This window comes from Pteropus vampyrus, unplaced genomic scaffold, assembly GCF_000151845.1.
Source record: "Pteropus vampyrus isolate Shadow unplaced genomic scaffold, Pvam_2.0 Scaffold21, whole genome shotgun sequence".
Classification (NCBI taxonomy): Eukaryota; Metazoa; Chordata; class Mammalia; order Chiroptera; family Pteropodidae; genus Pteropus; species Pteropus vampyrus.
This window is the reverse complement of record NW_011888802.1, coordinates 11,867,985-11,886,167: the sequence shown is the minus strand read 5'-3', so window position 1 is coordinate 11,886,167 and position 18,183 is coordinate 11,867,985. Positions and strand designations below refer to the sequence as shown.

General features: G+C 36.2%; 1 protein-coding gene across 1 annotated transcript in view; it reads right to left on the bottom strand.

Moving 5' to 3' along the window:
• Positions 1–18,183, bottom strand: part of GPC6 (glypican 6) — a 1,009,483-nt gene that overhangs the window by 87,922 nt on the left and 903,378 nt on the right. The window contains 3 exon segments of the mRNA XM_011355489.2: positions 248–289; positions 291–392; positions 15,704–15,834. Of these exon segments, the coding sequence (XP_011353791.1) occupies positions 248–289; positions 291–392; positions 15,704–15,834 (275 nt within the window).

Sequence of the window (18,183 nt, the reverse complement as noted above, 5' to 3'; positions counted from 1 at the left end):
TCAAATTAATATTTCAGAAGAAATATGAAGTTGAAAATTTGGCCACTGCATGAGTGGATTAATGGTGATAAGAATTCTTAAATAATCTAATTCTTGACCTAAAAGGAAGATCTCATTACTTTTCAATATTCTAATTAAGACCAGGAGCAGATATAAGAGTAAGATGACTTTTTCCCATCACATCTTCTGAAGAATAACCTTGGTAACAGAAAGCAGCCACGATGGCCATCAATCTGAGAGAACTCACCAGCCGGTCCAAGCTCGTGCCTGCAGCGGTTGTTGGTCTTTCCTACAGGGTTGTAAGGCCTGAACCGTGTATTAAAATTTTCAGGAGCTGAGCGGGCGGATCTGAGGGCTGGTGCAGGTTTGGGTTGACCGCATCCCTGAAAGACCTGGAAGAAACATTGAAAAGTTAAGAAAGTTACACATTGAGTTTCTTCCTAAGATTATGATGCCAAAGTGTGCAATACAATGGCTTTGACATTTTTTATGGAACTCTTACTTTCAATAAACTCTGAGCTTGAGATTTAAACAGATCTCACTAATATAATAGAAAGAATTACCCAGACATGGAGTGAGTATGTGCCCTGATTCCTATTTTCAACACGTACAATCGATCCTCATTATTCACAGATGCCATATTTGTGAGTTTGCCTACTCACTAAAATTCATTTGTAAGCCCAAAATCAATACTCATGCACTTTGGCAGACATGGATAGAGTGACAAAATTTAGAGTTGCTCTATATGAGTGTTCCTGGCCGAGTTCAAACAAGGGGAGGCTCTGTCTTCGACTTGGTTATCAGATCCACTGATGATTGGTCACAGGCCTTGTGTTCAATTAACCCTTATTTTACTTAATAATGGCCCCAACACACTGAAAGTAGTGATGCTGGCAATTCAGATATGATAAAGAAAAGCTCGAAGTGCTTCCTTTAAGTGAAAATGTAGGAATGTATAGGAAAAAACATAGTATGCATAGGATTTGATACTTTCAGAAGTTTTAGGCATCCACTGGGAGTCTCAGACAGTATATCCCATGGATATGGGGGATTTTTGTATTAAAAATACGAATGTAATAATTATTTCATATGATGTTCGCAGGACCAAAGGAATTGTGTTCCAGATATTTTTATGTACTTGAATTTGGAATTCAATATATATCTATTTGGGATTCCTGTTATCATGACAAATATATTTTATGTATACCATATAATGCCGAAAAAACTTCAGTGATGCCCCTTTGAATAATGAAAATCTCTACTGGAAGAATTCTTTGAAAACATTCTCTTGAGCAGTGGTGTGAAAATAGGACAAGCAAATATTGATGAAGTCCATATAATGACAGTTTCTTCTAATTTCCTTGTTGACAGCTGTTCATGTCACAATTAAGAATGCTGTGGGAAATCAAACATTTAATTGTAATGATCTTAGGGACTACACTGCCAGTTCTTTTCCACAGTGTTTTCACTCAGGATGGTGTGGGGATATCTCTTTGCTGTTTTTAGCAGAAGCTTCGTACTCTGCTATTTATTGAGAAATAATACCTTTACTAAAATTACAGGAAATATAGTAAGATTTTCAGGAAATTTTGATAAAGTTTAACTTGATGTTTCTCCCATTTCTACACAGGAGATGATTCTACTCTTAGATACTTTTTTTCAGTTTACTTTTTTGGTACTATTTATGTCAGCTAATTCTTAACTTACATGTGTATGTTTAGAATGCATTCCTTCTGGTTTTGTAATTTGATTCTGTGTTGTTTAACTCTGAAAGAAGCATTTTTCATCAGGCTTTTTATGGGATTCTGCTGAAGTACACAGAGAGCTCTTGAGTGCCATTACCAATGACAAATTCCATCTTGAGATACCATTCATTTAGTTTTACCACTACAGGTAATTTCTCTTTTGTTGTATTCAAAAGTTCTCCTACAACTCAGCATTTTGCAGAGCAGGAGGCACTTTGTCTTTGCATTCTTGGAGATTGGTTTTAACACACTATTGATTATTCTTCTCTCACACAATTTCAGAAGTTGATGGTATAAACCAGTGAGATAACGATAGTGGGCCCTTTCCTCCCTAGGGCCTAAATCCCTTCCTGGTGGCAAGGTCACTGCCAAGGTCATGGCTGATGGAGGGCATTAGCGTTTCCAAAGCTCCAGGGTTCTGCTGAGCATGCTAGTTTGGATTGCTTTGAATATGACAGCTGACTTTTAAAAAGTACAATGCCTAAAGCAAAACAATATTGATGGCTTGGCTGAGATTTCTTGAAGCTGGGCACTGAAAGAGTTAACAGACCTTCTTAATTTGCCCTTTGGAAAAATCTGGCTCCCTGGTTTAAGTTAAATCAAAGGAACGAGAAATGCCCTGAAAGAACATTATTGTTCTAGAGGATATTTTATCATAATGGAAAACTTTACCACTTGTTTGATTGTTTTAGGAGGGTTTTAATTATAACAGAATATGCCTTAGTTGATTTAGCATAGTAACTTTCTGTTATTTTTATATCAGATTTGGGTTTTGAAGACGGCTTCGGTGCAGAAATTGCTGGGTCTATGATCCAAACTGAAGAACACAGTGACTCCTAATTATTGTGGAAACAACAACTAACCCCATAATCCGGGGGAAATCTACATAAAAACTTGTCAAGATATGAATCTTGAAGGTCCTTCAACACAGATTCTGTTAAGCCCTTAGAAAAGGAAATTATCATAAGAGAGACTTTAGTGAGGAAGTGTCGGGCCTAGGAATCAAGAGCTGTTTTTCAGAATTTTACAGACCTAAAGTGAACAGTGGAAAAGGGGCTGGAGAATCAACTTGGACATGATTAAAAACCCTTGTATGATTCTCATGCAGAGAATATATCGTAAATAGCACAAATCTGTCATATAACTTAGATGATTTATGAAGTGAAAATTATAATTTTATCTTTGATACATGTATTATAAAAACATGAAGTTCACACGGTGGATGACAAAAGGAATTATGCAGAACATGTGGACTGTGTCAGATGCTTTCCTGAGCTTGCTGTTGTAGCAGTATAGTTAGACAAAGTTCTGGCTCTTGAGGCCCAGGTCTACACTGAAAAGACCAATGAGCCTTTTTCCTGGTGATCTGGGTACCTTAATGTTTTATATTTGCAATAAGAGGAGACACAAAAAAGGGATAATGTAGCAGAGGCAGGCTGGGGGAGCGGTGGCTTAGGTTAAATGAGAGTCGGGACATCAAGGTTCTCCACAGAGTGGTCAGGGCTGAAGATGTAGTTTTGAATCATTAGCCTGAAGATGGTATTTAAAGGTCTGAAACTGGTTGCATTTACCAAGGGCAAGTATGTAGATAGGTGGCAAATGGGACTGAGGACAAGCGGTTCCATGCTAACATTCAAAGGATCTTCCCTGAGCCTTCCTTAGTTGCCTGCTCTATCAAATGGGAATAAAAATGTTTACCACATAGATAGACTCTGATGAGAAAATGAAATACATAAAGTAGGGAAACAGAAGCCAGTGTCTGGGAAAGTAGGTGCTTGATAAGAATTAGCTAATTATATCATTCTATGGTCTGGTCTTTCTAGAAGTTTTGGTTTCTGAGTACGGAGATTTGAAGAAAAAAAAAAAACCATTTGGGCTGATGTTTCTTAAATGCTTTCCACAAAATATTATTTTCAGGGGCTAACAGCCATTACATAAGCAATGGAGTACATGTGTTAAGGTTAAAACAGGTCTCTTAGCAGGGCTTCGTCATGCCAACGTGTGTTCTGACTTGTCAAAAGGGAGGTAATGTTTCCCAAAATTATCTGGCCATGGGTTCCCCAGGAGGTTCTCACAAGATGGGTGTTCCAGGAAACATACCCTGGGAAGCACTGTGAAGCTTGCTCTAACTGGCCAAGAGAAGGAGCGATTCACATGAAATTGCATTTACTTAGAGGTATTTGTGAAGCCATTCTACGTGCCACTACCTTTAATTAGAGAGATAAAATATTATTTTAAGACACTCAAGGTCTTCTCTTTCCAACAGAACAGAAGTTTCTAGAGAATACAGCTTCAGGCTAAGCTGTCTCATTGTGGAACAAATCATTAGCTCTACTCCTTGAAGAAACGGAATCAGTATTACCTCCTGCCTGTGTCCCTCCGAGAGATGGTGAAAGGGATAATTAGATAATTTGGAAAAGTTTTTGAAAGTCCTAATGTAGACAGATGCTACAGATGTACAAAAGAATTATCTATCCTTCCCTCCTAGCTGTGACTCACAAAACCTGTGAATTTCCGAAAGATAAGTGGCGCATGCATCCTCTCTTAAGAGGATTACTAAAATAATGTTTCAAAAGTCTGTTGGCGTTCTGAGATTAAAGAAGTTGACATTAAAGATAGAAAGTGCTGAAAAAAGAGCTGTTTGGGAGGGACGAGAAAGAGAAGGAGGTGTGCTGGTAACAGGTTTGAATGCTGTGTCTCAGGTTTCTAAATACAAGTATGTTTCCTTTAACAATGCCGCAGCATCTTAAAATATTTCCCTTAATATAACTAAGACTGTGTGTACTTTTTCAGAGGTCCCCATAGCTTTATACCTATATCTTTTGTCTTCTTTATCTTCTGCAGGTTGATTATACATTCACAGAAGTCTGGCAACCCAAGAAGCAATGGTTGCAGATCAATCCTGTCTTAACTCGTCTATCTTTTTAAAAAAAATTTCTATCTTCTAGTTTCTATGCAGTGAGTGTTTATTATGGTGGGAAAGATGTGCTATTCCCATAAATTGTTTTGAAATTTGCAAACAGAACTCTGATCATTTATATTAATATAGGTGGCAGTTAATGCTACCTAGATTTAATTGGAATTGATGTTTTGAGAGTAATGTTTTATTTACTTATTAGATTCTAATTTGTATTACAGTGTTAATAAATGAACTATTTGTTAGATGACCATTTGGGGAATTCAAATCTATCCCATTTGTTCCTAAGGAAACAGAAACTATCATATCTGCATTGGCTCTGCATATATTTTGTACAAGTGCAGCCATGATTTTCATAAGAGACAGCTGTGGTATAATAGAAAGGTCATGAATAACAGTTTAAAAGCTTGGAGTCCCAACTTCGGTCTTTCTCCTGACACGTGTGTGACTTTGGGGTAACATGTTCTCCCCAACTCTCAAGGCTATTGTGAAGATAAAATAATATGATGCTTAGAAAAGACACTGAAAAAATGAGAGAGAAAGGTATATTATTATTTTATCTGAAGTAATTTGTAATTAAATAGGACAATAACAGGTAAAAAATCGAATTTATGGATTATGCAGAGTGATGCATGAATAATTTAAGCTCCATGAAGAGTAGGATCTTATATGTTTTGCTTATACTGTATCCCAGAATTTGTAAGAGATCCCAGCACACAGTATGTGTTTGAAAAAAAAATCGGGAATAAAAGATAATGTATAAATGAAAATTTTAGTTATAATTTCCCCCTTTTGCCAACATTATTGAAGGCAATTAGGAGGTAGGTATCTGCAATGAAAAGAAAAGAAAGGAAAGAGAACTAACCTTTATCGAGTGTCTATTATGGACCAGATACTCTCTATGCTATGAGTTTTATACTTATCTCAAAGAATCAATTATCTCTTCAAAATCAAAGTTTAACACATCTTCCCTAGGCTTCAGAAAATAGAATGAATCATGCATTTATGAAAAAAAATCATTTGCTATTTCTTTACTGTATTTACCGTGTATGCCAACTTAAAGCAAAACCAAATCAACAACTTTAAGCTAATAACTAGAACCAAAAAATCTTCTTTCTTAATCATTTGATAGTAGCTACTCATTGTGTTTGACAAGTGAGTTAGAGAGCGGAGGACTTTGTGTACAAAATTGTCAGGCTCGGCTCTCTCATTGTTGGTGGGCAAACTAAGAGCCATGGATTCTGGAGATAACTGGGCTCACATCTCAGGCAATGGCTGTTTCTTGTAGCAAAGTGGAAAACAGCTTGGGCTGTATGCAAAGCCTACCTTCCTGATTCTTCCACTCTGTCAAAATGGGAAGCAGCAGCACCCACACATTGCAGAGGTTGTATCTATCCCTGTCCCTAATTGTCTAGGCGCAGTGCAGAGCTGGGGGTTCTTTCTCAAAGTGAAGGTGAAATGTGAAGGGTGACATAGGTGTGCAAAGGGATGTCCATGTATCATTGGTAAATGTGAAGAAGTTAAAATATTTTTAAGAAACATTTCATTAAAAGTAGTAGCAAGAAGAGCTACATCGTCACCATGGTACAAGATTGAAGTGTCATTCTAGAGCCTCATTTCACACATTTTTTTTCTGGTTCCTAACAGCATTCTGCTAATATACTATGAAGTGTTTTCCTGAATATAAATTTAAAACGTTTTAATAATGACTTCTTTCTTTAGCTATAAAATCATTATACTCATTACATAAACATTTTAAGTATCAAGATTTTTTATTTTTATTTTTATTAGTTTGTCAATTGTTTTCATGGAGTCTCATTTAAGAAAACAGGTTTTCATCCTTACATCTCAGAAAAATCTCCCTCTCATCTTCCTTCCCCTTTCCTTTCCTCTTCCCCTCCCTTCCTTTCTCATTCTCTTCCTCTCTTTCTCTTGCTCCCTGACACATGCATTTCTTTTCTTAAAGATTGATTACAATGGTCTTTTGGCCAAGTTTGCTGGCAAACTCTTAAGTCCCTAGATGGGTTCAGGATTTTGTGAAAAAATTCTTGGTTATACTGAATCAAGTCAAGTCATCGAGTTCAGTTTTGGCTGCTTTTCATTGGCTTCATTTTTCGAAAGCCAGCTACTGTTTTAGTTTTAAGGTTTTAAAAATTTACTCTGATGCTTATGCAGCTAGGTTCCAGAAAATATCAGATTTGTTACATACTTCTTAAAATAGTTTCTTCAATAAAAGCAAATTCTTTCCATTGGCTTGAGGACATAATTTTTTTTCTCTTTCCTTGAAGGTTTTGCATTCCTTAAATAACAGAACACCTTGATATTTCCTCCCAAATGGTGAGTAGTGGGGAGTTACAAGAAACTGAACAAAGCATATTTTGAGTGTGGAGAGAAAGAAACCCTAACCTTGTTGGCCTGGCTAAATGATGATTTCATACTGTATTAGTTTATAAGGTTTAAAGCAATTTTTAAAAGATCACTTTGCAGAATTTACATAAACATGCAAATTTCAGCATGTTTCATCTGTATCATCCATTCAACCCACCACACAACAAATATTTGTTGAGTGTCACTAAGGTCACACATAGGTGCTGGGAATATGCCAACTGGACATGTCCCTGTTCCCATGAGAGTTCTGACAATAAATCAGGCAATACGATGGAATATAATAACTGTAATGAGAGTACCCATGAGGGATAACTGACCCAGACTGGAGAGTCGGAGAAAGCTTCCTAGAATAGCAATGGTGTACCGGAACTAGCTCTTACTGGCTTACAAGACCACTTGTGAATTTTGCAAGCCAGTCATTAAACAAAATGATTATTAAAAGTTAAACTGTATAAACTAAAAATTATATAAATTACATCAAAAACAAAATAATACATATTCAAAATATTACTTTCTAATTATTTTAGTATTATCTATACTCTTGGAGCTATGCCAATTATATATTGGGGTTATTTATGTATAATTATGTCGTGTTGTGTTATACTCTGTGTTCAGTGATATCATGTTGATAGCTTGAAAATACCATAGTATTTGTATTTGGCAAATACTACAAACTAGCATGTTTTTTGGCACAGAGAGCTGATTGTGCAAACATTTACTAGTTTACCATTGAATCTTGCCTGGAAAGTAAAGAAATAATTGAAGTATACCTGGCAAATGATGTGTACTGGGGGTGGGAGATGGAGAGGATAGAATATTACAGGATGAGGAAACAGCATATAAAAAAGCATGAAGATGACAGAGGATGGTTCTGAACAACAGATGTCTAGTCCATATAGAGTTCTCTTACCTCCCAGATTAAAAACTTCTGTTAGGACTCAGGCCGATTTGGTTTTATTCACTATTATCTTCGTGCTATCTAGTATGGCATTCAGAGGATAATCGATGCTCAATAACTACTTGCTTTAATAATTTAAGGTGAGAAGAGTGGTGAGTAGTGGGGCCAAAGGGGCAGGCTAAGGACCATATCATGTAGGGCTATGTATGGGCTCTATTCTAATGGCAACAGAGAACCATGGAAAGATATTGAGCAGAAGAATAATGTAAACTTATTTGCATTGTCAACGATCCCTCTGGCTACAGTGTGGGGAATGAATTGGAGTGTGGCAAAACCAAAGGCAGGAAATTAATTAGGAGGCTATAAGCCCTGTGTGTGACGATGGAATTAGGGGAGCTACTATAAGTAGAGTTGAGAGACGTTTAGAATGACGATTGAATAGATTTCATTATGGACTGATTATGAGGTAAAGGAGAGGGGAAAGTTGAAGAGTCAGCAGGGTTTTTTGCCAGGACAAAAGAGAGGTAGGAAGTGTTCTCTGGGATAAACCCTGGGGGCAGGAAGGGTTCCTAGGAGGACTATGAGCTCCAGTTAGATAGGCATATTTGAGGTGGCAGGTGGAGGTGTGCAGCAGCCACTTTGATAAACAGGTGTGAACAGGAGAGTAATTTGGGATAGAGATTTGGGATAAAAACTCCTACTGTTGCTATAGCAAACAGAAAATTGAGTCCGAGGCACTCCAAATTGTCTACACAAGAATTCTTTTTGTCACCCACCCACATGAACCCCATGGTTTGAAAATGTTTTGTCTAGCTAACAGATTACATGTATTTGTAAATAATTTATTGATTTTCAATTTGTAAGACATCTAAGCTATTTGGCTAATGGTGTGCAAGACATATTCTTGGACAATAAAAGAGGTGAAATGAAAGAGATGTGCAAAATGTATTAGAAGAAAACATCTACAGAAAGTTATATATCATTCAGTTTTCTGGCAGAACAAGTAGCTATCAACGAACAGAAGTAGCTCCTTCAGACGTTTAAATATAGGCTGGCTGGGGCAATGGCTCTACCGTGCTCACACCATATCCTTGAGTACAAGGAAAGTACTAAGAGCTGGGGATAACTGTGTATTTGTGAGACCAGGCAGAGGAGACTGAAATTTCCCTGACATGATAATCCACTGTCCATGGGAAGCGTGGTCCTAAGCCGTTCTCGTTAAGGCAGGAGGGCGTTGGAAGAAGATTTCTTTCGGGAGAGCAAGAGAGAACTTTCTGCTTCTCTGAGAACATAATGAGTGTCAAAAACCGAACTGAGTGTAAATCACCTACACTTAAGTATAGTATATTAAATGTAACCTTCTCATCTTTTGCCATGAAGTTAAAGTGAAAGAAAATCTTAAGATAAATCTCCTAAGATTACAGATAATCAGGAGTTTCATTTTATCATCAAAAGGAGAAAAAAAAATTAGTTTTATTTCTTTTACATGGAAGAAAAGTTAAAACTAGTTCGCTTTGGTGCATATCCTATAAATGCATCATAAGCATTTTCCTCAAACCTTCATTTTACTTTATAAAAAAGAGGTACCCCCCACCCTGTATCTAGCATCTGAAAAATCTGACCCTATTATTCTGACCCTATGTTACAGACAGCAATTGAACAGATTCTGGTTTTCTGTATAAAAATGAAGAAATCAAAGAATAAAAAATATTTCAAGGTCACTACTTCTTGGTGAGGTATTATAAGTGAAAGCTGATGGGCAGAACGTAAACTTTGAGATTTGAATAACCAGAGAAAATATTCTGAATCTAGAAAGCACAAGAACTTGCTCTTTTCTTTTTAAAAGAAAACTAAAGAAATAGAAATGGAACATAAAGCTTTGCAAATAGTATGGCCATTTGCTTTCTTCTTAGAGATCAGACAGAAGGGACCAAACCACTTGTCAATGGAGCAGAGCAATTGTTTTGCTAATGTAAGAATAATGTGATATTAGGCAGAGGTCACTGAAATATCTTTAAAACTCTTTGCTGGCATTGGCACGGCAAACAAGAACAGACTAGATGTTGGGTTGTCAACCTTTGTCTCCACCCACTCTGCTCTTCCCTTCAGCCTGCTTTCTTCTGAGGGTCTGTTCATTAGACATTTATTCAGAGCCATATCATACCATGTCATAGGCCAGGCAGAAATACCTATCCCTTTCGAAGTGGTTCTCTGCCATTAAAAATATCATCTTGCATGAATGAATTTAGATGCAGGTGTGTTTCTATTTAACCTGCTCTTCTGATCTTAGATGCTAATGATAAGTTCACAGACCATCATAAATGAGGTAAAGCCATAGAGTCCATGTTCTTTATAATTTACGTACCATAGACATTTTCAATAATAACTATTAAAATGCTTAACTTTTATGAGTGGTTTTCATTTGACATATTCCATACTAAGCATTTAATATGGATTATATCATTTTATTCTCCTGTGACTTGATGAGCAGGTACTCCTAGAATCCTCATTTTTAATGTAAGTTAACTGAGTTTAGACAGAGAAGGAATTTGCCCTAAGTGACACAACTAGTAAAAACCAGATCCTGGATCTGTATGATGTCAAAATCTGATCTTATAACCTTTATGCTTTTCTAAAGAATACTAGACTAACTTCAAGTACATTTTAAGGATTTTCTATTCCTTACTGTTAAAATATCTGGCATTATACTTTCATACTCTGAATTCAACTCAGCAAAATAAAATGTTTCTTCCATGTGTAAAATGACATGTTTAGATGGTTCTCTGTATAATCTAAGACTGAGTAAGATATAGTTCCTGTCTTCTCATAATTTATAATCCCTGGAAGAAGGAGGTAAGTACAAAAGTAATCATGCTACAAGGATTAAAATGTTTACTGCCTTAAGAAGGGCACATGTAATACTGAGGCTCAAAGACAGGGAAGATAAACACTATCTTCTCTGAATAAACATATATTTATTTAAACTAAATTATAAATGTTGTCTTCGTAGTGGAAAGAAGATATTTTCTCCATGTGAATTCCCAAGATATTATTCATACCTAAATATTTTGAAAGGCCAAAGATCCAGAGAAAAGAAAAATATTTGGATGCTAGGAAAAGAAATCTAATTATTAGTGAAGAGATAATATTAGTAAAATTATAAACTGTTAGAGCTGAAAAGGACACATTTCAATCAACCCCTCATTCTCCAGATGAGGAAACTAAGACTAGTTATAGGCAGAAACTATTACATTCTTTTTCCATTCTCTTAGGCTTTTTCATCTATATTTGAGATGTAGATTCAGAAAGAATTGTCTGAAGAAAATTAAATACCTGAAGGCCATCCTGCTCTTCTGTAATGGGTTCTACTCTCATCTATAATAAGCATTAATTGAATGGATGGTTTCAATTGGAATATAATACGTCTTCCTTCTTAATTTAGATTATATCTGACAAACCAATTTTTTCCTGGATTAGGTTTGAAATTGCTCCTAATATAGTTAAATTATATTGAGTGAGATCAGTTTCATCTTCCCTGATAGGATAAGAAGGAATTATCAGCACATCTAAAATTCAAAGGCAGAGACTCAGAAACTTTTGTTCTCTCTTCCCATGGGGGAATTTCCAAAAACCTGCAAAGTTCTTTGATTTGGGTGGGTAACAGAAGTGGTGGAATAATGAGAGTGTTTTCCTGTCTTTGATGAAGATTGTGAAGTTGGTGAATGTAATAAGCTTGGTTGGAGCTTGAAGAGCTAACAGCTTATGTTTCTTATTAGTAGGTTCCCTGTAGTATGTTTCAGGCAACAGCCCTCCAGTGCTGATGAGTATCTGGTCCTGGTGGGAAGACGCTTACTGAGGAAACAGTGGCATATACTGGAAGATCTTTTTCTTTGGATCAGACAGCTCTGCGCTGTGATCCCAGCCCAGCCACTTGTTAGTTGGAACACCTCAAACAAGCTACTTCATCTCTCTAAATTTAACATTCTTTACCTATAAATTTAACATTTTTTTACTTACAAAGGAAATGAATACTTTATATTATTGCAGTGAAGATTTGAAATAGATATATAAGGCATCTAGAAAAAGAATGACACGAGAGCAGAGAATTTGTTTTTCCTCTACTGTATTCTTCATGTCTGGTACGTGGCAGTGTATTTGTTGAATAAATACAGTAGGGGCTCAATTAATAGTAGCCATGATAATTATCATTGTTACTAGGTGATTATTTGTGTAAAAGAACCAATAAAAGTTTTAATATGCTATGTCCTCAGTCTTTAAAAATATACATATATATCATATGTCATATCATATTGTACAAAAGATATACAAATCAAGAATCTGAAAAGAGTGCCATAATATATTACCACAATAATATAACTTCATTATAAATATTGGTTGGACAATGTATTTTTTTAAAGGAATGTCAGTGTGCTTACTCCTAACAGCTTAGCCGTGGGCTAAATCAGAGAGGAAAAGGATCTGACAATACTTACAAAAACAGATCTAAGACAAGATTGGGTATGAACATACATGGTGGGATGAATCTTCTCATTGGTCTGTAAATATCACTAATTCATGATTTCAGTGATGAAGTACAAAAGATTAGCTAGCTGTTCCCTACTATAGATATAGTGAGAACCACTGCGTTAGAGAAGGGGGAGTTCTTATCTGAAACTATGGTGTGTTCATCTTTTGCCTCCAGATAGAAGAAGAAAGAAAAAGGTAGACTGTTATATTTTGTACTATTACAATCTCTAGGGAAGATTAGAAGCAATGAATGACGATCTAGATAAGAGAATTATTTCATTCGCATTTAGAATGGTGGGACGTTCTAGGCATACTTTAAAGGAAATCAGACAGAAAAACAGACAATTCAAGTCCTGCCGGCTTTACCACCTGTTTCCTTATCTTCTCATGTAAGTTTTGCTGAAAACTATTGCACTTTCTCTTAATACTTGGTCTATTCAGCAAATATTTACTGAACCCTACCCTTGTGTGAGATTGGCTTTGCAGGCGCCCACATCATTTTCATGCAGTGACTAGCAATGTGGTTCTGCAGTCAGACACTTCTCTATATACTTACTTCTCAAGCACCATGAGACCTTTATAAATTCCTTAACTATTCTAAGCTTTGATTTCTCACCTGGAAAATAAGGGAGATCTATCTCATCGCAAGCATTGCTATGTTACAAAAAATAAACCGTATAAAGCACAGTACAGTCCCTGGCAGTAAGCGCTCAACAAATGGCCTACAGTTATAAATATTGTTGCTTTTCTGAAAGAAGCTCTGGATTGACTGCTGTAATAAAGTAAATGATTTTCCAAGGAGAAGTTGCCAGTAATATCCTGGAGTAAAAAGTCATTTTAACTTGTAAGGTTTATAACTCTCAGGATGTCTGGCCTCCAATTAAGAAATAGTTTCTGACCTCACCAGAAGCTTGCCTATCAGTAGTTAACGAAGTCTCTGGTTATACAAATACTCCAACAGAAGTCTGGAAATTCAGAACTTCACATTTGATGAGACTGTTTATCAACAGTGACTTAGGGTTCCTTTGAAAAAGGAAAAATTCAACCATCCAGTTCTTAGCTATAATGTAGATTTTAGATGTTAGTGTATGCATAATTTCATGCATGTGGCTTATAGAGAAAATAAAACTACATATTTTCAAATTCTATTCTCTTGATGAAATAAAACGTCTTCTGGAACATACCCATTTCATCAGCAAATCCTGTTGTTGTTTCTGGCTGAATGTGTCCAAATTCCAACCACCTTTTACTTCTCCACTATATTAAAGTCTGCTTTTGGTCCTTCCTCCATGCCCTCTTCCCCATCAGACTTTGCTTCCTGTCCTGCCCCTCTTTCCCGCAGGCCCTAATTGCCCTCCTTTCTCCCCCATTCTGTAACTCACTCCCTTCCCTTTTCTCTGTGTCAAGACTACCAGACACACTTTATAAAAAATGTTTCTAACTCATTTGACATTTTTTGTACCACTATTTTATGCCCGTCCATACCGTATCCTCTCATGTGAGTGTACTCTTACATGTCCCGTATTATTTCTACTCTTGATTTTGACATTTCTTACAAAGAAATGTGTCTTTTAAAAGTACAGTACTTGTGAACAGCCATACTATTGTAATATAGTTAGACAAATTCCACAAAAATGTCTCATCCATATTCTGGTAATAAAAGAAGTCTATCTGACCTCTTAGAGAATTTTTAATAGAATAATTTGACTTGAACACATATGCTCGCACACCAATGAAAACTTTTGCTTCTAAGAAGTGCGGGATGCTCTCAAGCCACAGGCAGTTTCGTCCACACGTTTTCCATGTCCGATTCTCTAGAGCTTTTGAACACCAGGAACCTTAGCGCCTGGTCACTCAAGCATTGCTGGGATGTTGGTCTCTCAAAAAAACATTACTTTGTTTCTAGGCAATAGATTTGAGAGGAATAGATGAATGCTAGTTTTTCGCAGGAAAGAAAGAAAATAGATTTTCACAGAATCCCCAAACGTGCTATTTCCCTAACAGGTGACAGCAATTTGGAACATCCTTTTTACACGGGGTATCCCAAGCTCATTAAAGCCCGGAACTAGGCCTGTGAAAATCTCAGTCCATCTATTTCCCAAGCAAAGTGAGAAAAGGACCTAGGCCACATTCCTTCTTATCTTACTTGCTACCAATTCACCCTATAAAGCCCAAATCTAGTTGATTCATACTCAGCCAAGAAGATATAGTATGAATTCCCATCCTAGTTAGATTCCATGGCTTCTTTCTGCTCTGTAATTTCTCCGCACCACCCATCCTCTCCTCCCTGATTGTATTTAAAGTCTCTTACACAAAGAATTTTAAAGATCAAAGAAAGCTAAGTGTGCAACTCCTTGCCTGACATATTTTTGTGTCATTTAATGTTTCATTAAAATTTAATCACTTAGTCACCAGGTTTAAAAGACTGATAAAGATTTGGTTAGTGTTTCATGATAGGGAGACTGGTTAAAAAAAAAAAAAAAACAAAAAAACAGAAGGACATTATGAAGTTGTCGATGTGGTTAAAAGCGGGTAATGAAGGAAAAGGCTGGGGAACCATTGCAAACTTCTCAATTTTGCTTAAGGCGGTACTGTTTATCTTCAAATAGGTGGGGACAAATAAAAATTGTGCACCTGGTATTTGTGTTCTGCAGCTGCAAACCCAGAAGCTCTGTCTCATATGATTTATGAAAATGTACTACTACTTTTTTTTTAATGTGTGCTTGACTTTATACAAGGGAGCATTTTCCCCTGAAGATACATTAATGAAGGTTACACTGTAGTCTTAAAAAAGGAAGTCAGATGGAATGTTTAATTATTTACAATTGAACATATAGAACACTTGCCTGGTTTGCACAGCTGAAGATATAATTAGAAGTTCCTCGAGAGAGAACAGGGTAAGGGTGTGTAGAAACTTCAAACATTAAAAGGAAAATTTCCCTCAAATTGCTCACAAATGTGAGGGATTAGTCAATATACTTGGGGCTCTCTGAAACTTTTTAGCAGCCAATAATTTCTTCATGATTGAGTAGTTGTGAATGAAAAGATTGCTTCCTTTCTCAATGCCATTTTGTGAGACATTTTTAATGAAGTAGCAAATTTGTAGCTTGACAGGAAAAGCCCACTGACAACGTATTAGAATTTATAATCCCAGCCGACATATCTGGTTACTCCATTTTTAGATTACTATACTTTCCTTATTAGTAGACATATGACTAATGCAAATACCTTTGCAGACACCTGCATGCTGTTTTCTTGCATGTTCATAATGGCTTCAGATATCTTGACATCTATAGGGTCCATGACCAACTCAATGTTGAATGGTCCTTCCAGTCGCTCTGCCACCAAGAGCATTGCATCTGTTAAAACACAGGAGCATGATTTACTTGAGAAGCGAGAGCTCCAGGTTCTTAACCTGTGTTTAAACATTTCCAACACAACTGGCTAAAAAATAACCATTCATTCAAAATTTGTGTTTGCTTTTATATAGTCTAAACTGGAAAGGAAGGTTAAATCTTAAAGAAGTATTTTATTTCATTTGAAGATTTGAAATTATTACATGTATAAAAGAAGGCCTGAAAATGAGAAAATTAGTTCAAATTAAGAGAGTAAAAGAGTTAAACATATCTAACTATACCACAAGAACTAAAAAAAAAAAAAACCCACCCCCCCCCCCCCCCCCAAAAAAAACAATGTTAGATCAAGGATCAACTGCATTTCAAAAATGGAGTCTAATCTCTTCTGGAGTGTGGGGAAAATTGACAGTATTGGAGAAGAAGTGATAATTTGTGAATTTGGATGCACAAATGTAGACTCAATTGAAACATATCTATGTGTGTGAAGCATTTCTGGACTTCTTGAGAAAAACAGGCCTTGTCTCTACTTTGTGCTGTCATTCTACCTTGCATTCCTCTGTTACACTTTGACACCCTCAGGGGTAGGGCAACTTCTCTTACTTGGTTTATTCAAGGCTTATTATGGTGCCTGTTGCACTGTAAGCTCTCAAAAAAATGTCTATGAAATTATGGTGAACTAAAGTATTGCTTGGGAAGTTTTAGTTATTTGCAGAAGATGGTAATAGCGATATGGAGACAAGAGCTATGAATTAGGAGTTGATAGCCCTGGGTTTTTGTCTTTGCTCTGTTACTAGTTGAATGGCTATAGAACAAGTCTCTGAGCTTATTGGGCTACAGATTAGAAAAGTATATAAAAGAACTGGTATGGAGGAGTCTTTCAGCATCTACAGTGAAGGGCATATGTTCCTATGCCACTAAAAGTGGGCCACTTTTGTTTTTAGTTTCCAGGGCATAGTTTGGTAACTTATCTCCACGAAGACTGTCAAATACAACCTTCTGTGATGATGAAAATGTGGCTATTAAAACTTGAAATGTGGCTAATGTGAAGATTTAAATCGTTAATAAATTAATTTGCTTTTAATTCATTTAAAATATCCACTTGAGACTATGACTGCCATGTTAGGCAGTGTGATCTAGACTTTTAACATACGGACTCAATAGATCTCAAGTTTTTCAATCGTCAAAGCTTTTGGGACCCAATCTTAAAACACTTTCTTTTCCCCCAAATAATACATGTTTATTATCAAACACAAAAATGTAGAAAAGAAAAACAAAGGAGAGAAGTATACCCATAATCTTTCTTCCTAGAATCACGCTATAAACAGTTTGGTATATGCCCTATGTTTCCCCCTGCTGCCCTCTGTGCATGAATATTTTAAGCATGCAGCTGGAAATATATCATATCATCTGCTTTCTAAATGTAATATATTATTAATGTAAAACACTATTTATAGTAGCTGTTTTATAGTATTTGTGTAAGGAAAGCAAATTTTATTTTTATTATATATCCAACCATGCTCAACTAAAGTCCAACATGAAAACATTTTCAGGGTTATAAGTAGTTATGAGTTAGGCATATGAGAAACCTTTTAAGAGAGATTTTTTTTCACAAGAAAGATACAGTACTGCTGGGAAGCAAAGAGTAACATTTTTAGAGCATTAGGCTTTGTGAACAGTATCAGCTTTTACACTGTCAACTGGCTTTCTCAGCCAGAGCCCATAACTGCGTCCTTGCTCCACTCCCTGTGGAATGACTGAGAGTAAGTGCATCCAGGGCAGCATTGGAGCATGAGATGAGGGAGGTTCCTCTGTCTCAGTCCAACCCCCCATGCTCTGTCTTATGTTATTCTTATGGACACACATGGTGTGAAAAACTTAGGTGTGAACAAGGACTCACAAAGATGATCTAACATTTTTTGATTTTTTTCCTTAGATAATGCAGACCTATATGTCTATGTCCCAGCAGAATTCTATAACAAAAGTAGTGATTTTTCCCTCTTATCGACCTAATTATCTGGTGATGTAGACAGATGATACATTTTTTTGGTTAGAGTATTTTGATATTAAAGATGTTTTCTCCTTTAAGGTTTTAAAAGTTGGCTAACTGTTGCCTGAAAGCCAGTCTGTTTCTTTTATGTCTTTAGATCTATTTTGTGTGTTTATCAAAAATAATCTCCTTTAACACTAGACTATCCAGCAGGCTTTTTGATGAAGATTAATTATGAAAAATGAGTAAGTTTCTCTAAACAGGTGTTTTCTGCTAGAGGAATCAAGCAATCCTCGAACATGATAAAGAATTGGCACCATGGAGTTATTAAAAATGCAATTAAAGGAACTGATAACTATAGAATA